The 25,554-nt window shown below is 41.2% G+C and overlaps 1 protein-coding gene across 2 annotated transcripts in view; it reads right to left on the bottom strand.

The window, feature by feature from the left end:
- Positions 1–25,554, bottom strand: part of Klhl32 (kelch like family member 32) — a 199,357-nt gene that overhangs the window by 36,294 nt on the left and 137,509 nt on the right. For both annotated transcript variants that reach the window (XM_075971301.1, XM_075971303.1), the window contains one exon: positions 724–1,450. In XM_075971301.1, coding sequence (XP_075827416.1) covers positions 724–1,450 — 727 coding nt within the window. The remainder of the gene's footprint in view (positions 1–723; positions 1,451–25,554) is intronic.

Below are 25,554 nucleotides of genomic sequence, written 5' to 3'. Positions count from 1 at the left end.
GATAAAAAGGATGAGCGACGAGTGACTGGTGGCTGAAGCTGTGCTTTGGTACACCCTGTCCACTCTACTAGTTCCTTTACTTTTTCTATAAGCATAAGAGAAAAGACTGAACTTAAATAGACCTTAAACTTCCTTCGAACGGTCGGTGAGAATGGGAGAGTAAACGGGAATGAATGTCACCACCAATAAACAGTCATAGATAACGCAAAAGCTTTTTTCATCAACTTAATCCCTTCCTGCAATACACGGCATAGCTAATCCCTGGGTGAGAGTCTCTTGTTATACTCAGCAAAATGGATTTACTAGGACTTTATTTTTCCTGCTTCCAACGAAATGGCTCCCAGCTGAGCAGCCAAGAGTTTAAAGCAAAGCAAAGGTCTTGGGATAAACATTAGTTGTGCAGTTCACCCCACAGATACTCAGGAGCTGACAATGTGACCCATAGGAAGCTTGGTAGAGAAACAGGTGTGATGGTCCATTTACTTACATCCTGAATTTTTACAATACTCATCCCTCTGAAAAAAAATCACGGAAAGGCCAGTTACTTCCAATTACGTTGTTCTCTATAGAGTAGGTGTTCGATAAATGGTGGTTAATTGGCTAAAATGCCATTCTTAGCTCAGTTGTTCCGGTACTTAGGGCCCCTCTCCAGAAGATGACTTTTAAATTTAAGGCACAGCCAAAGTGCTTTCCAATCAATGCAACATAGGAGGCGCGCTCTACCTGATATCCAAAGAAGACCATCAGCCACATATCCAGCGTGACACGAAAGGGATCGGTCAAAGGACTGCACAAAAGTCCATTTGTTCTTCTTGGGGCAGTATCTTTCCACTGTTGGCAGAACCTGGCGCAGTTCATTTCTGCCCCCTACCGCATAGAGGTATTCATCCATGGCACCCAGCACAAAATGCTCCCGGCAGTTTTTCATGGGTGCTATCTCTGCCCAGGAATTACTGCGAGGGTCATAGCGGCAGGCAGTCCTCACGGCACAGGTCCGGCCACTGGCATGCTCCACTTCCCCTCCGGCTACAAACAGGAAGTCCCCCATGACTGCCACACAGTGATGGCTCCTTCCCACTGGCATAGGAGCCAGCTCACTCCAGTTGGCAATGGCGGCTATGAGAGCGTTCTCCTGATCCACGGGATTGAAGTACCGAAGCTCCTTGACTTTACAGACCTCACGCTTTTTCCCACCAATGATATAGAGAGTGTCTGACTGGAACCGAGGTTTGGTCCTGCGGGTCTGCCACACAGGCTGGGCATAGATGCTTTGGTGGTATTCCAGGGCCTCATTGACTAGGGCAGTTGCGGTCTCACTTGCCTGGACCAGGGGGTGGGATAGGGCAACTGTGTGGAGGGTATCCACATCCATTAGTCCAAAGCGGATGTACTGCAGCAGCTCGTCCAAATGCTGGTAATGGCAGTTGTGTTCCAGCCACCTCACGGCTAGCTGAAACAGAAGGAAGCAGAATGAGAGAAGGACACAAGGTAAGGCGGGGTAGATGGCAGCAACTACACATGGCAAGGCTCTGCCGTTCTTTCAGACAGCAACTAAAACTGCAACATAGCAAAACACTCGACTATGTTGGTGCCTAGGTAGGATGTTTTTCTTTTCTTTTATTGGACCACTAGAGACACAGAAGAACTCAAAGCAGCACTTTTGGAGAGAGAGAGAGAGAGAGAGAGAGAGAGAGAGAGAGAGAGAGAGAGAGAGAGAGAGAGAGAGTAGCAGCATTCTCAGGGCTTATGATATCTTTTAGGATGAACAGTAGTTGCTTTTCAAAGAACAAAAGTACCGTGAAACAGCCTGTCCCCTTCATCTGCACTGCAGACACCTAACCACCAGGAAAACCCATGGTGGGTAGTGCCATCATAGCTCAGCTAATGTATGTCAGCCTCAGATGAGGGGACTCTGCCAATATGAGCAATGTGAGAAGTCACGTGATCCCCTGAGACCTCAGGATGATCTTGAGAGAAAATCAATATTCCCCTAAGAATGATTTAGAAAAAAGAAAAGGCCTCACTCCGCCACTTCAGTAGGTACAGCCATCAGGAGGAAACAAGAATAGATAACGTAACATTGCAACCTATACAATCTCCCCTTCCGCTTACTTTTCACCATGAAGACCATTGTCCTTTGCAATGTAAGGTGCCTGTGGTTGATTTAGAATCATTTCCACAAACAGGAGACAGAAGAATTTATCTCTGTATTATGGAAACAATAGCAGAATGCAATGCTAACTTAACTAACGTGACTTGATACTTGAGTGTGTTTAAGCCGACTTACACACTGACATAAGCTAGTATACCGAGGACATCCCGTTGACACAGCTAACATTGCTGATTCCTAGCAGTATCCATATGAAACCGAGTCTCCTAGAAAGTCCTGGCATGGAACTGAAGGAACTGGAAGGGGAAAGGGACGGATTTGAATACTAGATTTTACTGTTTATTTGCTCTCTCGTGGAACTGCGGTTTGGGTCCTCCCTGTGGAGGTGCTGCCCAATCTACAGAAGGACAACGGAGGAGGTGTGCCATCCTCAGACCCGAATTCCCCAGTGATATGAGCTGGGCTTGAACTGGTATAAAGAATCGTCTCAAAGTCTCTGCACCACTGAAGGATTCCAGGCTGCCGGGGTTTCGCCATCACCTTGATAAATGGCTCCAAAAGGCGAAGTGCATTATGGGCTTGTCCTCTCACCTCGAAACAGTAAGTGGAGGTGGAGACGCTACATCTGCCATGTAGTGAATCCCTCTCTTCAATAACAACTGTGCAATTAAATAAAATGAAAAAAGAACCCCACTGGGTACCAATGAGGCAGAGACCACCGAGGCAAGATAAATAACACTCTGTAGAGTTGTTTTTTAAATAGATGAGTGCACTTTTATTTAAAGAAGACATCAACTCGATGAAGGAAAAATATCTTTGTATGGTAACCAGCAGTAATCAAAGATGCAAGAGAAACACATCCTTTGTCTTCCCCCAGTCTCTGCTAGTGTGGAGAGCATTCTCATATGTGGCATCTCTTCCTCTCCATGTCCGTTTTAGAAGTCTTGGGAGATGGGGCCTCCCATTATCCCCATAGAGAGGTAACTCAGTAACTCAGAAATAAATGGCTTTTTGTTTGCTGCTCACAAGCTCTCAAAAGTTCTCAGAAATAAAGTCACCCCACTAAAAACTGTCAGAAACCAACTATGTTTTCTGACACATGCACAACCTTTGCTACTGCTCCTCATGTGAGCAGCTGCAGCTGATCGGGCTTTACTGTGCACCAGTTTCTCAGCCTCCACCTGGTCGGTTCTGCAAGCCCCGTGTGAAAACTACAGGAAACAGCACCGGGTGAACACTAGATAACGCTCATGCTGCCAAAGCCTTGTTGTCAGCACGCACCTGCCTACTTAATCAGTTCTTTCTCTCACTATCAATCAGTTTTTCCTAAGCCACAATCAGTCTTCCATGTCACCTCGAAACACACAGTTTATCATTCTTTCTAGGACATGAGACGTACACAAGCCTCAGCTCTGTCTGGTTTTTAGGAACTCTCAATTCAAACCGACAACGAACCAGTGGTCACGGCCTTTTCCTTCCCATGCCATGTTCTGAAACTTTCCATTCTCCCAATAATATATGTGAATATTATACAGTAATCTGTGCAACTACGACTGTATAGTTTTGAGATGATTTTGATTTCTGGATATCATTTTTATGCTTCTATAACTTATTGACATTTTCAGAGCACAGATGCCTGCTATACATGAGTTTATCTAGGAAATGTAATATACAATAACTGTTCTGCTGTCAGCTTCAAACCAAACTTTCACATGAGTTCCCAAGTTTTCGGGTTCAAATGCAGAGTCTGTCTTACTAGATAAGAATGCTGGGGCCAGGCAGTGGTTGTGCATGCCTTTAGTTCCAGCACTTGAGAAGCAGAGGCAGGTTGATCTCTGTGAGTTTGAGGCCAGGCTGGTCTACAAAAGTGAGTTCCAGGACAGCTAGGACTGTTACATAGAGAAACTTTGGAAACACTCTCTTCCCCAAAAAGAGTGGTGGAATCAGGCATCAATCTTTCTAATAAATCTTAAAGCTACACAGGCCAATGCCACTGTACGTGTCTAGATGTGCACAGCCCAATGCCACTGTCCCTGTCTAGATGTGCACAGGGCAATGCCACTGTCCCTGTCTAGATGTGCACAGGGCAATGCCACTGTCCCTGTCTAGCTGTGCACAGGGCAATGCCACTGTCCTTGTCTAGATGTGCACAGCCCAATGCCACTGTCCCTGTCTAGATGTGCACAGGGCAATGCCACTGTCCCTGTCTAGATGTGCACAGGGCAATGCCACTGTCCCTGTCTAGATGTGCACAGGTCAATGCCATGGTATCTGTATAGATGTGCACAGGCCAATGCCACTGTCCCTGTCTAGCTGTGCACAGGGCAATGCCACTGTCCCTGTCTAGATGTGCACAGGTCAATGCCATGGTATCTGTATAGATGTGCACAGGCCAATGCCACTGTCCCTGTATAGATGTGCACAGGCCAATGCCACTGTCCCTGTCTAGATGTGCACAGGGCAATGCTATTGTGCCTTCTGCATTCTTTTCACTCTAATAAAATGTCTGTCAGAAGCAAGTTAAATGAAGAAAGATTTCCTTTGGCTCACAGTCTTAGAAGATTATTGTCCGTGAAGACTAAGGAATCACATTGGCCTATGGTGACAGAAACATGGGGTTGTAAGGTGTAATGTGGTCACAATCAGAAAGCTCAAACCAAGACTGGAAGTGGTAATCTACAGTCTTCTAAAATCCACTCCCTGTAGCACGAATAATAAAACCCAGAGGCAGGTATTGGGGTTCAACCTACAAACAGAAAAGCAAAGCAGCCAAGCCACTAGAGAAGACCTACCTCTACCAAGGCTGGGCAAACGCAGATTGAGCCAACTAAACAGGTCCAGAAGACTAAGCAGCCTAAGCCTCTCTCTCCTCCCAGTTTATATTCCCTCTAGTGCTGGGATTAAAGGTCTGTGACTCCCTAGAACTGGGATTAAAGGTTTGAGGCACTACCACCTGGATTTGTTTCTGTATTGATCTTGTGTAGCTCAGGGTGGCCTTGAACTCACAGAGATCCATCCACGTCTGTCTCCCAAATATTGGGATTTAAGGTGTGTGTCACCACTGCCTGGTCTCTAGTGATATAGCTTTGCCCGTATGATCTTTAGATTACCTTTATTTATTAAAACAGATAAAATAGCGCTATGAACTCCCAGTGAACTACCTCTGTCAGCAGGACCACCGCTCACTATTCCACAGTCTCTGAAATCAGTGTCACCAGGTGGTGACGAATTGTTCAGACATGAGTCTGCAGAGTATACTCCTCTGTACTTCTACCTACCTCAGTTTAAACAACTCCATCAGGAATGTCCCTTCCTAGACCACAAGGAGCTTCATTCAAGCTAAGGAGTTAACTTAAGGAGTTAACTCAGCTAACCTGTCTCAGCCTTGAATCTTTCATAAGGACAGTAGCCGGTCCATGGTGCTACGAATATTTGCTACATGGGCAGAATTTTATTTTCTTACCCCGTTTCTGCCAGTTTTCTTAGTTATTATCACTACTCTATTTTTTACATTTATTTAATTTTTTTAGTTTTTTTTCAAGACAGGGTTTCTCTGTGTAGCTTTGAAGTTGTCCCAGTACTTGCTCTGTAGCCTTGGCTGCCCTCAAACTCACAGAGAGCTAGCCAGCATCTGCCTCCCGAGTGTTGGGATTAAAGGTGTGCACCACCACCACCCAGCACATTTATTTAATTTATCTACTACAGGCTTCTATTGATGTTTTATTATCTCTCCATTTTTTTAAGCTCTCAAAATCCCACAATGCAGCACATGGTGCAATCACCTTAGACATATAAAGCCTTTGTCTTGCTCTTGCCTGCTCGATGCTAAACTGAAATATTTGAGGTTCCTGACCGAGCAATGAACACTGAAACCTTTTACCCTTTTAAATTAATAAAGAAACTTTCAGGCAAGAATAAACTTTTGGTTTCAATGTCTTAATTTTACAGGCATATACTGAGTCCAGACAGCTATAAACTGAAGCTATCTAAATACTTAGTGCAAACATTGCAACTAGAAACCCACTGTTCCAATTATACAATGTGTCTGCCTTTTACACCAACTTTTTATTATTTTCTCACAATTAACTTTAAAATAGAACCCAAGCAAACATGCTCTGTATAATATGTAATTCAAATAACTACAAATGCTCCAGACAAGAAAAATAAAGTATACTTGTAAAATAACTATACTTTGCTCCAGAACAAATTGACAGTATTTTCATCAAATCTCATGAGTTCTTTCAAAAATAAACAGCATACACTTAAAGGTACCAATTGAAGACTTTGCAGGTAAAGAACAGACATTCAGGGATAGGACATGCTTTGTGTCTTTATTGTTCCACGTTCTTACACACACACACACACACACACACACACACACACACACAATTGTTTTATTTTTATTTTTATTGAGTTTTACATTTTTCTGCTCCCCTCCCTGCCTCTCCTCTCCCCTTCAACCCTCTACCAAGGTCCCCATGCTCCCAATTTATTCAGGAGATCTTGTCCTTTTCTACTTCCCACGTAGATTAGATCTACATGAATGTCTCTCTTAGGGTCCTCATTGTTGTCTAGGTTCTCTGGGATTGTGATTTGTGGTCTGGTTTCCTTTGCTTTATGTTTAAAAACCACCTATGAGTGATTACATGTGATAATTGTCTTACTGGGTCTGGGTTACCTCACTCAAAATGATGTTTTCTAGCTCCATCCATCTGCCTGCACAATTCAAGATGCTGTTATTTTTTTCTGCTGTGTAGTACCCCATTGTGTAAATGTACCACATTTTCCTTATCCATTCTTTGGTCAAGGGGCATTTAGGTTGTTTCCAGGTTCTGGCTATGACAAACTGCTGCTATGAACATAGCTGAGCTTATGTCCTTGTGAGCATCCTTTGGATATATACCCGCCTAACCCAACATCTGACAGAGGTCTGATCTCCAAAATACAGAAAGAACTCAAGAAATTGGTCATCAAAATAACAAATTAATCCAATAAAAAAATGGAGCACAGACCTAAACAGAGAACTCTCAACAGAGGAATCTAAAATGGCTGAAAGACACTTAAGGAAATGTTCAACATCCTTAGCCATCAGAGAAATGCAAATCAAAACAACTCTGAGATTCTGTCTTACACTTGTAAGAATGGCCAAGGTCAAAAATACACACACACACACACACACACACACACACACACACACACACACCAAGTTATTTCTTGTAAACTCAACTGAGATCAAAGACCTATAGAAATGGAGTCCTTTTTCTTTGTTTTCCTCCGCCTCTCTCCGCTGAGTGCTATGTTAGGAAGGAGAATATAGGACATATCTAGACACACAATGCTAAATTCAATAGTACATAAATCTAAACTCTATACATTTGTTTTAAATTAATATATGCAGCTTGCTCATATATACTTCAGAAGTATATCACATGAACAAATGTCATATCTCTAGCATCAAGTCCTTGAGTTATGTCCTTTCCTGCTCCTGTTGGACACACTCAGAAGCTGCTATGTTGAAACCTGAAATTCTTGGTCCAATTTCTAAAGAGTAGCTGAGTTGAAGCCTAACTCTACTTACATATGTGAGAACGTGTGTGTACTATAAAATTTGAAACCAAAACAATAAAAAAGTACAAATTCTTATCATTAGAAGTTTGGAAATTTTATTATGAAGTCATCCCCAAATCCATCTTGCACAGAAAGAAATATCTTTACATGTGACAGGTGTGTGGGACACATGGTCTCAAAATAAAAGTTCTTGGGAGGGGTGTTCATGAGGCCCCATTTCTCCCTAAGTTGCTAATGGCAGTTAATGGCTCCTGGGGAAGGAGGAGGCATTTTTTTTTCTGGTGGTGCAGCCACTGGAAACCTGCCCATATTCTTGTAAATAACTCCTTATCCATGCTCGTGCAAGGAACCCTAATTAAATAAATGGGACCACACGCAAGGCATGAAGAAATGAAACTAGAAGAAAGACCAGTTAGAGGAAGAGCAAGATTAATGGAGTGGAAAGGTGATAAGATGGGGTAATTGGGTGAAGATAATCAGAAAATACCATTTATAGGTGAGAACATAATGGAAGTTTTAGTATATAATTAGTGCATGCTTAAAAAGTTTTAAGACATGAAAAAGCAGGTTTTCATGAGATGAATGATCAAATCTTAACACTAAAAAAGATAAAATAATATCACAACATTTAAGAATGATAGCTATTTGGTCTTGATTCACACATACTCTTTTCACCGAGAAAGGTATCCTCATCACAGAAGTACTCAGCCAGCGCCTGGTAAGCAGTGACTGTTACTCTTGCTTCCAGCCTTTATTCTGCCCTGGCCTGAACGTGGCTGTGAACCAGCCTTTCTGAGGATGCACTGAGCCTTCTTTTCCAGAGGCCATGTTGTGAAGGCACCTGTGACTCCGTCCTTTCCACTCACTCAGGCCAGGGCACCGAGCTCTCCTTGGATCCCAAGAGGTGTCCTAAAGCACACTGTGCCTCCTCAGAAGGAGGAGAGGAAGAACACAAGACCCAACCAAGCTGCTGACATTTGTGAACCTCCCAAAGAGCAGTGTATGTTAAGGAGCAGATCTGGGCGCTGAGTGGGAAGCCAGGACAGCACATAGGGAGTGGCCATGTATAGACAATATCAAGCTCACTCTTCTAAGCATGACCACAAAAGAGAGTTCAGTATTGTTACTACCTTAAAGCACATTATTTTAGATACCATTTTAATGGGTCCTTATTTCTGGAAAACATAAATCCTTAGTGTGATAAAATTTTAATATCAATATAGTTTATTTAGGTTAAAAATGTGGAAAGTTTCTACAATGACAGTAAGCAGGTGTCTAGATTTTTCCATGCTCTATTATTGCAAAGAAACCACCTCCTTAACGTGAGTCATGTAAGGTCCACATGGTGACATATTAAATCAGAATAATGACTGTCACAGAGAATGTTTACATTAATAAATAAACACACCAAACCTCGAGTCGCATTCTTTTCTTTAAGACCAAATGAAAAACTTCAACTAAAAAAAGACAGCATTCCCACAAAACCCCAAAGCACTGGAAACTGGGGATGCCAGATCAGTGTGTTTCCTCTATTAGAACAGTGACAATGTTACCATGGAGGAGTATTAAAAATTACAACAGTGCTCACTCGAGTGCTATAATTAAAACTGTGTCAACATTTTGCTTGTAAAACAGATTTTTCAAGGAAGGTTGCACATTAACCATTATAGCTGACTGCAGACACATGACACATAGGCGATTTTCTCTCTAAGAAACATATTTCAATGGAATCAAATCTTACGAGGCCCCAGGACCATGTGGCTGCTGTAGGAAGGAAAACTCTGGCAGATTTAAAACAAAGATTCAGCTTAGCAGATGGGGATGATAACATACTCTTTCATTGTTCATTTAAAATTTTATGAATTTGGGACATTGATAAATGCTTTTATTTTTCACTTTTTGCATAAAGCATGTGCTCTGATAACCATCTTTATATACACATCAAGGCTCCACAAGCAAGATCCCTTGATATGAAACATGAGTCTTACCTATGAAGGAAGTTACAGACAGAGGCTACAAGGGCTGTGATGGAAAACGCCCCAGGCATTCCCTGAAGTCCACACATCCACAGTCTACACAGCCAGGTGTACACACCACAAGTAATGCAAGTTGCTCTTTGGTTTAGTCTCATAACACAGTAGCATGTTTTAAAAAGCTCTTTGCATAGAGACAAAGAAAATTCAAATGAGAAAAGAGCAACGTTTAATATTTATTGTTATAGAACTGGCTACCATTTTGGGCTGATTTTTTTTTAAAAAGTCAATTGTCAAGAGCATCATAAAGTTGTGCTTGGCTGTAATTGTGTGAACTTAAATCTGGCTCCTTTATTCTATTCCTGCAATCACCATGTCTGTTTTTGTGGTGGCATTGTGCCGTTTTTATTAGTGTGGTTCCATAGTAAAACTTGAGATTGGGAATGGTGATGGTTCCAGCATTATTCCTCTTGCTCATGATTGCCTTACGCATCTAAGGTCTTTTGTATGCCCATATGAATGGTATTTTTGTATTTCTGTAAAACACAGCAGGAGGATTTGGGTGCAGAGTGCACTAAATCTTACCAACTTGTTTTTGGTAGGATTGTCATGGAAGAAAAACTCCATATTCAACAAATTCTGCTGGAAAAGTGGACATGCATATCTATCTATCTATCTATCTATCTATCTATCTATCTATCTATCTATCTATCTATAATGAGAACTTTATATCTCAGCTAACACAAACATCAGCTCCAAATAGATCAAAGACCTCAGCTTATAACCTGAAACTGCTACAGGAGAAGGTAGGGAACATACTACAGCATTTACATATAAATAAGAAGTCTCTATACTGGGGCTCTGGTTGCTAGGAAAATGCAACCAACAACCGGACACTGAAGTCATAAACTACAAAGTTTTGTACAGCAATGGAAACAATTGAGTAGAGAGGCTGTCTACAGAATAGAAGACATCTTTGCTACCTATCTGACAAAGCATTAGTCTCTAGAATGTACAAAAAAATTTAAGAAAGCAATTAACTTCAAAATTAGGCGATGATCTTAAGAAGAAACATGAATGACTTTTAAAAGAGTTCAATATCATTAGCCATCGGAGAAAAGAAAATTACATAAAATAATGAGATTCTATGATGTGGGATTCCCCTCTGTGTGCTATGAGTTGGTTAATAAAGAAGCTGCTTTATTAACATATTGGCCTATGGCGGAGCAGAATATAACAAGCTGGAAAATCTAAGCAGAGATAGAGGAAGAAAGAAGGCAGAGTCAGGGAGATGCCAAGTAGTTGCCAAAGGAGAAAGACACCAGAACCTTGCCTGTAAGTCACAGCTTCATTGTGATGCACAGGCTGATAGAAATGGGTTAATTTGGGATGTAGGAGCTAGCTGGAAATATGCCTAAGCCATTGGCCAAGCAGTGTTGTAAGTAATTAATACAGTTTCTGTGTGATTATTCTGGTCTGGGCGGCTAGGAAACAAAGGCACAGTCTCCACTTATGATTCCACCTCACCATTGCCAGAATGTCCATTGTCAGGAAATTAATTGACAATAAGAGCTGTACAAGATGTGGAGAAAGAGGAACCACTGTTGGCAAGAGAATAAAATAGAGTAGCTGCTATAGAAATTGGTGTGGATGGAGATTCAACAACACCTGGGAAAGACATCTAGCATATCATCCAATTGTACCACTCCTGCTATATTTCCAAAGGACTCTCCATTCCGCTACAGAGTTCCTTGCTCACCCATATTCATTGCTGCTTTAGTTGTAATAGCCAAGAAATGGGATCAGACTAGACAGCCATCAATTAATAATGGATAATGAATATGTAGTACATATACACAATGCAATTTTATTCAGCCACAAATAAAACTGATCTTCTTTTTACAGGAAAAATGGAGGAAGTTGGAAAAACACATATCCAGTGAGGTAACCTAGACACAGATAAATGAATGCCCAATGTTCTTCCTCATATGTGGATTCTAGCTTCAAACACCAATTTTGTGTGTTGGACCTGGAGTTTCTGTAGAAGTCAGGAAACTAGGAAGAGTCTGCTGAGGGGGTCAACTTAAAGGAGAGGAGATATTTTAAAATTTCAAGATGACTACTTCAAAATGTTATGTACAAAGCATTTTAAGAATCGGAAAATATTAAGTATGCTTTGTACATAAATTTTGCCTTCATACTGATAAACTTCTTTGATGGTAGGACATAAATATAACCAGCCTCACCCATGCCAACATCATCCAACATAACACCAAAGAAAAATGTGTAATTATAGAAGTAACAACTATAGTTGACCTTCATTATTTTCGTAACTGCAAGCTGAAAGACAAGGCATCCATCCAGTCAATGAGACTGGGGATTGTTTCAGGGCAGTATATGATAGCAACTGTTGACCTACGATGTCTAAAGAAGAGGCTGGTGTATATCTGTATAGCTTATCCTATTGAACTCTGAAGAAACTTTGCATATGACCAACAGAAATAAGCCCATATTGTTGGAATAACTGCAGAAAATAAGAGAAACCCCTACTGTTTCCCACTGGAAAATAAGGAATTGAGTGAGTATCCTGTGTGTATGCTCTTTCAGGCATGGAGTAAGCACATTATCAGGGTAACATTACAGGGAATCCTGGTTTTTTTTTTCCTCCATCACTATTTGGCATGCACCCTCTGAGGTAAATGTGGCAAGATATAAAGGAAGCAGGACATGAGAGCAACAACTTACTTCCAGGATGAGGCTGCATCTCAGATAAACTGAAGTTTATTTCGTATATGTGAGGATTAGAGCACCCCCACAAACAAAATATACACACACTCAACAATTCTCTAACAATGCATCTGTGCACTTAGGAAAAACACCAACATAGTTTTACATCTGCACACTTGGGTGATATATCATACGTCATCAGATTCTCCAGAAGATGTGAAAATGCTTGTTAAATTATAACAATTAGGCAGTATGTATAATGAACATCATGGCAACCAAAGGCTAGAGATATTAATGTAAATATTATTTTAAGTTTAAGATAAAATTATCATCATATTCAGACTATCTTTTATATGACACAATATTGTGTGATGTTGACATAAACTTTTAGAATGGTAGAGATTATAAGAAACATTGTATTAAATGTTTCCTGTGTTGTAATATTAAATTACATCAATATTAAATATTAAAAGCACGACAGTACAGCAGACTTGAGATACCGTTGTGATGACCCTATTTTCACAAATGACCCAATGATTCCATTGTAGTCATTTAAGTTGTGTGGCTTTGTTGAATGTATGGTCATAAAAGCATGAATTAACAGATAAATGAAAAGCAGGAGAGAGAAAGATACTTGGGGCTAATGATTTCTGAATAATACTTGCTTTTCCCCTTTGCTCGGGTACCCTGTTTTAGAAAAATCTGAATTCTTGTCCATATGAGTCTCTTTGAATCTCATCTCAGTTAACTTAGGGGTAAGGAAAAGCACATACAGACTAGCTCAAAAGCTGCTGGAAACTAAAATAACAGTCGATTGTCTGAGCTGACTACTTATCTTCTTTTTGTTGTTTTGTGGATAAATGATATAATAATATAGCCATTAATCTTTCCTTCAGTTTTTTTTTTAATTCATCCATTCCTCAACTTCTTGAGAGCTCACTATGTGTTGAGAATGTACTCAATGAGGAAGATTCTGACCAGCACACACACATGGATTCTTCCTTGCCATTCAATCCCAAGTCTACCAGCACCGTATCAAGTCAAGTATCCTGAGTCTCTGCACAATGTACTTATGCAACTGGAATGAAGGTGGAAAATCTTAAAGGCCTAGAAGTTAGAGTGTTTGAAGACAGATACAGCCGCAGGTATGGACCATCCTTCTATGCTGCCATCTCATTGGTGTTTTAATGCTCCTGGAAAATTTATCTGTTATGACTAACAAAACTGTTTAATTTGTAAATATGCCTTAGAGCATCCTGAGAGCATCAAGCCTTTAATCACTCTTTGTGGCTTGGTTCATGAATAATGACTCAGCAGAAGATTCACTGGGCACTCGTATGAAAATGAAAGAAATTTATGCCCTGGCAATGCTGAAGCCAGCACGGGCAGCCTGTATATGGCAGTTCTGTTGAACTTGTCCATAGTGGTTAAGAGCACTGCCTGCTCTTCCAAAGGTTCTGAGTTCAATTTTCAGCAACCACACGGTGACTCACAGCCATCTATAATGAGATCTGGTGCCCACTTGAGGAAGAGACCTGGTCAGTTGTCCTCATCAACATAGACCATGAAACCCAACATGGGCACTTGTACTCCCCAACTAAAATCAAAGTTGTAATAGCACGACCAAATGAACCTCACAGGCTCAAGCATCCAACAAAAGTCAAGGACAGAGAGATAGCTCCCTGAAAGAGTGATGCAAGGGTGAGATGGTGCACAGGAAGTGTCTAAGCTGCATGAGACTGTCCACTGTGAGGAGCCAGCATCCACCCTTAAGGGGCTGGGTCATAGATCAGGCACCATCGATATGACCTGAGCTGCCAAAGTATTACAAAGGCCACCCAGTGATTGCCTTCACACCTCCCACTCCAGACTCTAAACAGCGTTATTTCACACGCTGTTCCCTAACTTATCCTCTGTCCACTATAAATACCTAGGGGAAGAGGAAGCCTTCTTTCCCACATCGTAACACTTCTGTTATGCAAAAAGATACAGTTTTCACTATAATTATCATAGTTTTTTTTTAAAACAAGAATAGAATTTCAGAGATTTGATTTGACGATTAGTTGGTCACATAGAAGGGCTTAAGGGTACTGAATGATCCTTAAAGCAAGTGAGTGTCAAAGAAGCCACAAATTAGGAATCAGAATTGTTAGAATTTTACTTCTGAGAAGATGGCTACATTTAGATGGAGACGGCCTGAGGTGGCCCATCTCGAGTGCTCATGTGAGGAAGATGGTGTGTGAAGAAATGAGAGAGCCGTTGGCTTGATGCTTTCTGAAGACGTGCGATAGAAAGGGGACTACAGTGGCTGAATGAATGAGTAAGAGAGAGTGGCTATTCCAAGCACTCATCTGTAGGTTATGTGAGACAGGGCTATATTTAACTCCACGGCTAACCCATGGGTGTTTGCCAAAGGGGAGAGCAAGGAGTCACCCTGGGACATCACAGACCTACACCTTCTCCCTAGAGTCAAGATGAAGAGTTCTAAATGGGGTGTGGGATGGAAGGAATAAAGAGGAAAAAGAAACACGACCCAGTACCTGAACTTAGTCTTGGAGGCAGAATGATTGTCAGCACAAGGTGGGCAATGAGGTGTGGAATGCTGGCTAGGACCTTTGGAGAAGGGCATCTGTAAACAGTGGGCAGTCTCAGCGGGCTGAGTCAGCACGTGGGCACAGGGGTAGACAGTTCACGGAGGGCTTCTGAGAATACAGGAAATGCCTCCTATTTCCCACATTTCAATATAAAGAGGACAAAGTTTTGGGAAAGTTTGGAACCCAGGAGGTCTTGGGCTAATACCAATTTGAAATCATGTGTTCTATTTCTTGTAATAAGAAATGGTTATAGCAGGAAGTAGTGGTGCTCACCTTTAATCCTAGAACTTGGGAGGCAGAGGCAGTCAAATCTCTGTGAGTTTGAGGCCAGCCTGGTCTACAAAGCTAGTCCCAGGACAGCCAAGGCTACACAGAACAACCCTGTCTTGAAAAACAAACACAAACAAACAAAAATATCAAAAAAGAACAAAACAAAAAATGGTTATGACTTAAGTCTCATTAACTTGCAAATACCGTGATTCTACATGGTTTGAATGATAAATGTGTCTTTGACATTTGAATTTTTGGTCCCCAGTTAGTGACTGTTCAGGGAGGCTTAGAAAGTTGGCCTCCCTGGAGGAAGTATGTCCCTGGAGGCCTGCTTTGAAGTTTCCAAAGCCCAGTGCCGGTTCCAGTTCACCCACTCTGTTGATGTTTGCGGCTAAAGCTGGAAAGCTCTCCTCTGTTCCTGCCGCCATGCCCAATGCTTGATAAAAATCTTCCCCACAGTAATCGTGATAGATCTCTCTGGAACCATAAGCCCAAAATAAACCCTTCCTTCTACATGTTGCCTTGGCCACAAAGTTTCATCACAGCAATAGAAAGGTAATTAAGGCAGTCTACAAAATAAAGTGACTCATTTTCACAGACACCACGAGGTGACATTACAATGAAAACTCATACCACTTTTGAAAGCACCAAAACAAACAAAAATATTGATTGGTTTGGTTGATGTATTTCTTCCTCATTATCTTTTGTTTTCTACTGCTAAAAAAAAGAAGACATAACTATCAGTAATTCTGTGAAGCATCCCTGAGGGCTATTCTATCCATGTAGTTCACTGAATGAAAGAAAAGTAATCCTTTTGTGGAGATTTGTAAGATCATATAATGCACAGACCTTTACTCATGTCTCCTTGAACACACATCCTAAACAGCCCTGCCACTTAAGTAAGGGCTGTATTAAAATAAGGGTAGGATTCAATATCTGTCTTTACTTTGGAACATCAGATGAGACTGAATTATTACCTAAGGACCTTCTTTACCATTCAAATACATAAATACCTTGTAAAAAAAAGGCCAACAATATATAATACAGTCAAAATATATTTTACAAAATTCTCAGTAATGGAAAAATAAATTTAATTTCTCTAATAGAACCCCTGAACTGTAGTTATAACTACTATGGTGGTGACATTTTAACATACACATAATTATTTTATACTTGCCACATTAGAGAACAATGTTCAGGGCTACGCATAACTACAGCCGAGCATGGGTGGCGGGGAGATGTGGCCACACAATTGCAGCCTGATTATCTCAGATGCCTGCTATGTCGGGCATCAAGCACAGCCTGGAAATAGAAGTAAGGCCTTTCCTCCCTCCTTTTGTTTTTTTTTGTCTCCTGTATTTTTCCTTGCAAAGGGTCTGCATAAAGCTCATTATGATATGAGCTGCGATCAGAAATACAAGCATTGCTAAATGCTGGCGTAAATGTTAGGCATGCACACATGAAAAGCTCCAAGTTGTGAGGCTGCAGGAAATAGCTGGCCAAGGGCTTGTCACACAAACCCGGGAGCCTGAATTCAATTCCTAGAACCCATGTAAAATAAATCAAGCATGGAGCATGGTGGCACCCGCTTGCCGTCTCAGTGCTGGGAAGGTGTTGACAGTGGATCTCTGGGCACAGTAGTTAGCCTTACCTAGTCAATGAGAAACTGTTGGGAAAGCGGACACACACACACACACACACACACACACACACACACACACACCGCTATTTAATAGCGTTAGCGATTTCTGTCTTCCTGTGTTAAATCCTCCCCATGCTTCCCAGGAAGGAAAAGGAGTAAGATGAAGGCTTGGAATCGGGAATTTGACCAGCTGTTCTGAGAAAGGCTGATGAGGGGACTGAGGAAAATGGAGACTTCAGCTTCAGTTCTGCGACCATTTTGACTTCCTTGCAGTCACAGCTTCTTGTACAAAATACGCAGATGCACGGGCTGCTGCAAACCAGCCAGAGCGTTCCCGGTCGCTCTGACTTCCCCTCCGCACAATCAGAATGGAAACATTTGCTCTATTGGAAGGGAGTGATAAGGATGGATTTTTAAATTTTCCATTTTTAAGTGAAAATGAAAGAAAAATGCTCTTCTGGATGTGTTGTGCCTTTGAGCTCCATTTGAAAAAAAGGGGGAAAAAAGGCAGAGAAAGCTGCTGTGAAGGTCACTGAGTGAAAGAACTTCCTCAGGGCACAGAATAAATTAAATCCCAAGGAAAAAATAAAATGTGATTTCCAGAGTGTGAGGCACAAACTCCAAATGACAATGATTGACAGGCAAACTATATCCGTGCAATATCCAAGACCGCACGTTCTCATTTACCTCAGTGTAGCCAGCAAGCGCCCATTAAACATCCGTCTGATGCCCAAATTAACCTTCTTGGCAAACTGAAAGAGGCACAAACTATCATAATCAACCTTTCATTATCACAGCAGCCTCTAGTTAAAGGGTCAGAATAATTGTGCCATCAGGGCCTTGATTGTTTTCAATCAACAGCCGGCTGGAGTGACAGCTCCGTGATGGAGGAGTCTGATGAAACCGCACCAGTCCTAATCAGGGCAGATGAAAGGAAGGCATGATTGGTGCAAATGAACAGTCGTGCCTCTCCTTTTCATTTACAATCTGAAATTACTCTTAAATTTGTGAGGTTTTTTTTTTCTTTCCTCCCTTATGAGCGCCACTGAAAGAATGTTTGACTTATTATGAGCTCTGACGGTGCAGAGTTATAAAACACAGGTAGGGTTATCAGCTGAGGCTTTAAGTGGGTATTCAGCATAATTCTAACAAATTCACTCTTGAAAAGCACAAAATGACTAAAAAGGCTTCCAATGACCTAACCTCTCAGTGCGGGTTGATAAAGACCCGGCTGCTCTGCTGCTGGCTTTGCTAATGCTCAGGAGAGAGGGCTTAGAACACGCATGCGCTGTGGATGTTGTCTGCCGCCCCACAGGCGCGGTTGCTCTGCCCCAATCCTTTTTTTGTTCTCTGAGAACAGGAAGGAACACTAAGAGCTGGAAAGGCTTCATTCATCAGGGGGTGCGCACCAGATACAATCCACTGCGGCTGAGGACCCGAAGTTCCCCAGGGGAACCACAAGTGGCATGGAAGAGACAAGAACCATGAATCCAAAGCTGACATCAAAAAGATACTGTGAGAGAAGAAGGGAAGTTCTATGACAGGGCCAGCTAAATTAGGCATTAAATGGATTTGGAGAAAATTAAACACTATAAAGTTACAGCTATAAATGTTTCTTGCATTAAGATACTATAGATACTAACATCCTTTAAAGTTTAGTGATGAATAGAATGGCAAGAACAAGCCTTTAGCTTCTATTCTATTTTCATCCTCAAGTTTGCAGTCAACTAGTGACTAATAATGGGAATGCTATGTTTTATGTCACAGCTACAAAACAAAGGAAAATCTTTTAGTTGTAAAAACCCTGTGTATTATTTGCTTGTGCACAAGTGTGAATATACATGCATGTGTGTGTGTAATATAGACTTTGAAGGATTTTTTTTTTTTTAGGATTTTTTTTTAGGACTCTCCCCCTTTACACTGTGTCTCTTCTGACTGTGATTAGTACTACCGTAAGGTGAGAGAGGGCAGCCGGGACTCAGCTTTTGAGTTATGTTTTTTTAACATCTTAACTAAGAAGTTCTATGTAAAACTTGACTATTTTATTGGCCAAAATGTTCGTTGCAATAACAGCATAAAGGCAAGCAATTCACAATGTAAAAGAGTGATTAGACAAACAGACTTTTCCATGTAACAATTATCCAAAAAAATATATAAATAAAAAATTCCCTGAGATCTAGACAGACTTCATTTTGAGGTCAGCTGCTATCTACAAATGTACCCAGAACCTACAGAATTCACCAAGTTCTACTTAAATGTGAAAGGACTTCAAGTAAAAAGTCCCAATCTTAGGACATTGTGGGACATTTCAATGCTTTATCCTGCTTTGGTGTTTTGAAGATAACTGTCAAAAGAGCATATCTATCAGACAGTTCAAAACTGTATTTTCCAAGTCCTTCCTTGTTCCCATCCATTTTCTCAGGGGGTCAGCATCTTCAGCATGTCCCTTCCCTTGGACACATAGGCCCAAAAGCGAGTTTTACCAAAGACCCCAAGGAGCTGGTTCTCTCGTTGTGAGATTGGACTTGAAGCCACGATGTCCTTCTGAAGAGAAGGCATTTTGTGTAGTGGCCAAATACGGACAACTTGGAGGTAAGGATTGTGCTCATCAGGTTGAACCAGCACTTCTGGTGGGTTCAAAAAGCATGCAGATAAAAGGCAAAGCCAATTTGACTAACGACATTTCTAAGCCCCTGAACCCTAGGAGAACAGATTGATCCAAAGACACCACCGACCTCTTTACATCACCCACATCTTACAGAGGATGAGAAAAGGAAAACATTTTCTTCAGGAGACCTGCCAAACCTGGCGGATGGATTCGTTTATTGACTCTATTGTTTACCCTTTTCTGGATATGCATGAACTTCCTTCCACAGATGATCTACAGTGGGCAGATGAGGAATCCCCTGCAGTTCTCATATCTAGGGTTGAACTCACATGCAGTGAGAAGGAAGCTTCCATGCGTTGACCTCTTACCTAAGCAGCAACTTTTCAGCTTGCAGGGTTTAGTTTAACTTTCAGCTGTGAGTAATTTCCATTGTGATTGGCTGGCTTATAGTCAATTTAGGATAATTAATGCCAAATTACACTGTAATTCACATAGAATTACAAATTAAAAGCTATATTAAGAGCAAATGAATTAATCAAAATTAATGATATTATGCTCACTTGTTTTAGAGCGTTAATAAGATGGGTCTTCCTAAAACGTTTAAACTTTAGCATACCATCCATCTCTCCTTTAATTATCTGACTTCCTGGCATGGCCAGAGAAGGTGGTGGCCTGTGGGCATTTCACAACAAGAGCACACACACTAGGGAGACGGTGGATTTTGCTTCCAGTGGGAGGGGCTCTTTTAGTCTGTCCTTAAACATGCTGCCAGTGCCTCTTACCAACACTCACTTGCAAAGTCTTTTATAAACAAATGAGACAATTCCGATATCTTCCTGTATAAAACACAAGGGTCCTTTTAATTCTACCTAGACTGCACTCTATTTCTGGTGATGCTTGTCCTCCCAGGAGGCTGGGATTCATGTGCAGTCCTCGTTGTGACACTCCCATAACACAGCGGAGGTGGTTGGACCAAGATGGAGAATATTCCCACAGAGAACACAAAACCCTGCATTATCAGCACAAAGGGAACTTTAGAATTAACTCCCTCTATGGGTTCTTACTCTGACTATGGTCTTTTCCAGGTTGGATGAGTCCAACTGTGGTAGAGACGGAGTAGAGAGCTCGTGCATTCTAGGTAAGTACCCACCACTGTGCTATATCTGAATCCAAATCTCAGGCTTTATTTTAAATTGTATCAAAAATTACAGGGGCAGGGGTCAAGGAAGTAGCACATAAAGATATTAGTATTAAACAACAAATGCCAAGTCCTTTTCAGACATCTATACTTCCAAGTTCCCGGACCACTCCACAGAGATGTTTTGACACACCATCTTAGAATGCCAGGGCCAGGAAATCACAGTGGTCTGGCATAGCAAACCATCATGAACTTCAGCACAATTGTAATGACCTGATATTGTAGAATATGGGCTCATGAGTTCATGTGTACTGGAAAGAGAGTAATATATGTCTATACTGATAAATTAATATTTTCTCTTTCTCTTAAACCTTGTATCTAAGCTGTCATCCAACTGTCAATTTCTGTCACATAAATTTCTAAAGTTTCAATATATTGAGAATACAATGAAGACCTAATGATTCATCATTTCCATTCAATTCTTTATGGTTTTTAATCCCAGGAAGAAACTGTAGCCCACAGACTTCTCCAACACAGTCTTCATTGCCGCAACAGAAATAATGGAACTCAGAACTCTCTTACTCCAAAATTTCCCCATAGGATCTTCAAACGACTCCACCTCATCAGCTGTCCCCTCCTGCACTGTATTTTGCCACCTCATATTCTGAAGAATGTAAGGTACTTCCTTGAGTATCTGGAATTCTCTGTCCATGCTTCTTAACTGACCCATCTTGAGACCCAATTTCCTGGCAAGATCCTCAGCAAGACTTTCCTTTACAACTTTGACAGAGTCATTTTTGCTGCGTACTGCCAAGTTGTACAAGAAGTTCAAAGGAAAGATGGCCAGTTACTACAAATACCTATAACTGATTTCAGTCACTATAGAGGAAGATTGGACATGAAAGATGTAGGAGCTACTTTGAGGTTCCTTTTTGGTGGTGGTGGGAGACTTGGTGTATTTCAAGAGAATAGTGAGATGCCCATTGAAACAGACTGTAAAGTGGGTTAGTGGATCACTGAATCTCATGCTTGAACTTGGTTTTCTCACTAATTCAAATGTGGATAAAACCAGCCTCATCTACCATGACAAGTCTAAGGAGAGATTCAGATGAAATTATGTGTAAAAATTCATTAAAATATGAAGCTCTCTAGGCTTGTAAGAATTATTATTGTTGTTATTATTGATGGACTTCCGTGCCAGCCCTCGGGGTTTCTACCTCATATACAGCTTATGGTTGGGTTTTATTTTTAAATCCCTGATAACCCAGGTAGCAGCAATATTACTGCAGGCGACCAATGCATAAGTAATATTCTCCAGTCGTCTTTTTCCTTCTCATAGCAGCAACAAAAATATCAGTCTGGAAACAACATGAATCACAATGAAAATTAGAAGCAGAAAACATAAATATGTCATATCTCATAAATCACCTTCTTGTTCTGTTGTGCTCAATTTTTGAAAAAAAAGAAAGAGAAAGAAAAAGAAACCATTAACTCATGGGACCAACAGCACATGAATACAAGTTGGCTTTCTTGTAATTTCTGATAATCACCTACCCCTTACAGCTACTTGACAACTCACAGCTCTGGTGCTGGGAATTAGCTGCAGGAACGTTCCTCTGAAATGATGGTGTCATGTGCCTCACAAGGGCACAAAGCCCAGACAAACAACAGCAAAGCCACCAGTCAAGCTACTGGAGATGAATGCTCACGGAGAATTAGCAGCATGTAGATCAGGAGGACGGACTAAATACACAGCAGCATCTTCAAGCACCAAGCCTGGAAATATCAGCATTACTCAGTGTCCAGCTGGGGGCCCATAAAAGAAGCAGCATCCTCAGGGCTGCACCATTTGGGATGCAAAGGAGCTGCTGTTTGTTCTCTTTACTAACATTTAATAGGATGTAGACGACTGTATGTAGCTGGGTGGAACCGTAAGCAGTTTCAGGAAGAAAATTGAGAAGTGGTGCAAATTTGATTAGCTTAGGGATTGGTGAATAAAAATGCATATGGAAATCAATGCGTGAATATACCCTGCAAATGTCTAGCTGGGAAAAAAATATAGCAATACGATCATGCTACAACTCATGCACAAGGATAGACAAGGATGCAATGAAAGATTATACTTTGGGGGTAAAATTCTCAGACCTCAGGATCTGAATCCGTTTTGATTTACCAAAATCCGTGTATTTAAAATGTGAACTCTCTTTGAGGAATTTATGGATTGTATAGTCATACACACCATCTGATATGTTTGGCTAGGATGGTACCAGAGACCAGCAGATCTTTTCAAACATATATGAATAAAAATAATCAAGTCACTAGGGTAACAGCAAAGGAACGCTGGGTGGTGTGGAATGTAGAAATAATAGCACTTCTTTTTCCCTCGAAGCCAGATCATTTCAAGACACCCCAAGTGACAAACAGAGCATCCACACCAGACCCAACTGCACCTAGGAAAGCAAGGCCTACTGGCCCTTTCTGTTACCAAGCACCTAGCACCCATGCAAGAGCAGGCAATAGGAGTGCTCAATAGGATCTAGCCCGACACAGCAGGTCCTCAGTACCTAGTTGTCATGAATGGAAGAATGAAAGAAGCACATGTCATTGGACACACAAGAATTAGCAAGATGGCAGGCACAGGGCAGGAAGAGCTGCCATTCTCCTCCTCGTACTGTGGGCACTGCTACACAGCAAACCAGATGGTCAAGAATTTCCTCTTCTTCTGATTTTATTTCTCTAGTACTGGAAACTGGACACAGAGACTCGTGCACAACAGCAAGAACTCTACCATGGCACTAACCCAAGTTTTCCTAATTTTGTTTAAAGCCGGAGGAATCATTTGATGAATCTTGGCATTTATCACTCCTCAGTAACTTTGGGCTATTGGCCAAAGTGGACAGAGTTCAAAAACTAGAGGACATGGATTTGCAGCTTTTTTCACCAAATTTTCCATTCATATCATTGGAACAACAACAACAACAACAACAAAAAGCAGTAAATGCAAAAGCATTCTCAAAACCGTGATCTACTGTGTAAATGAGAAGCACAGTGATGTATTGTTTCACCCGCTGCAGTGTTTGGGGTCCTCACTTATCCCTGACTAGAAGTATATTTGGGTCAATTTATCATCCAAGAGATAGAAGATGAACCTGCGGAAGTCATTCTCGTCCTCCACTCTCTAACTTGGGAAGGGTAGTAGCAGGCTTACCTTCCTAGATTACTTTCAAGGAAAATGATTAAACTGAAATGCAGTGCGTTGGTTCTATGGCGCAAATGAAAGCTGAAGAAAAACTTGTCAAAAAACAAAACCCCAAAGCAGCGCTGCATGTAAGGCTGTTGACCACCCTAGACAGTGTGCAACTGACACGACCAGACAACAAGTTTCCAATAAAATGCAAGGAAGCATGGATTTCTAAGAGACCAAGCTCATTTCCTATAACATGCTTCCTAAAATAAATACAGCTTTATGTAGAACCAGGTAGATAGGTATATCTTATCATCCATTCTATTTTAATATGGAGGCCCTACATTATTGTCACTGATGCAAGAGAACAACACGGCATGTACAGTGTGAACATGGCAGGCAGTCTCTGCCTCTGGGAGCGTATAATCCCTCACAGAGGCAAACAGGATATGGCCAGCCCCAAAGAGGTAGCATGGACCTTTTAGGTGTAGGTGTGAAGTGCTTTCCCAGCCAACGTCAATACAGGAATAAAAGGACTATCAATAGAGAATACATGGGAAGCCTTAGTAAGTTATTAAAGGAAAATAAAAATTCTCCAACTGTAAAGATTACAATGAAATAAGTATTTTGATAAATTTGAGAAATAATCACTCAAAACTTTTAGGGGTCAAATTTCTAAGATAATCTATGTCTAACACATGACAGGTGTCAAAAATATTCATTTTATTTCCCCAAGCTATCTTAATCCATCTGAAAGACATCCTTTTTATTTCTACTATTTTAGAGATAAAGCCTTAAATTCTCAGAGCTGTCTTCACTGTTTAAAACAATTAAAAGTCCCTCCCATTGAGGGTCAGGCTTAGGGAGATGAACAGAGTTGGCCAACCTGTGTCCTGTCTTCCCCATTCAGCAACCTCAGGGGTCTCGGCTGCTTAGTCTATGCTGAGAAGCGAGACTGCGCTGGTTCTGATGGCGCAGGCTGGTAGGTTTTGCTGAAGGAGGCAGAGGCAGGTGGATCTGGAGTTTGAGGCCAGCCTAGACTACACATTTTGGGGGCTGGAGAGATGGCTCAGCGGTTAAGAGGACTGACTCTTCTTCCAAAGGCCCTGAGTTCAATTCCCAGCAACCACATGGTGGCTCACAACCATCTATAATGAGATCTGGTGCCCTCTTCAGGGGTGCAGGTACACATGCAGGCAGAGTATTGTATTCATAATAAATAAATAAATACATACATACATACATACATACATCTTTAAAAAAAGAGAGAGAGAGAGAGACTGCACTCCTGGTTAAGCTTGTCTAGGAACTGGCACCAAGAGGAGCTTTTCCTATCAACTGCCCTAGGAATAGATTCACCTTGCTCTCAGTCTAGGTATATCGGATGTGTGGCTGAACAAGCAGGGAATGTATCTTTTTGAGACAAAAGAGATAAGGAGCCCTCCTGGAGGAAGGGCAGAATTATTTCATTCTAAGCTGTCTTTATTCTTTTTTAAAATTGAAAATATATTTTTTTCATACAATATATTCTGATTATGGTAAGCCTCCCACCAACTCTCCATCCACCCAAATCTGCATCCATTTTTGCTCTGTTTCATTAGAAAACAAACAGGCTTCCATGCTTATTTATTTAAAACATTTCTTTGACAATTATGGAGTGAGTATATTGAATGTAGATAACATGGTGAACTGGCACATACAAATATTGCATAATTATTATGATAGTCTATCTAGCATAAT

The sequence above is a fragment of the Microtus pennsylvanicus genome, chromosome 5 (genome assembly GCF_037038515.1).
Source record: "Microtus pennsylvanicus isolate mMicPen1 chromosome 5, mMicPen1.hap1, whole genome shotgun sequence".
In the NCBI taxonomy this organism is placed as follows: domain Eukaryota; kingdom Metazoa; phylum Chordata; class Mammalia; order Rodentia; family Cricetidae; genus Microtus; species Microtus pennsylvanicus.
The sequence above is the reverse complement of the archived record's forward strand: the minus strand, read 5'-3'. Positions and strand labels throughout refer to the sequence as shown.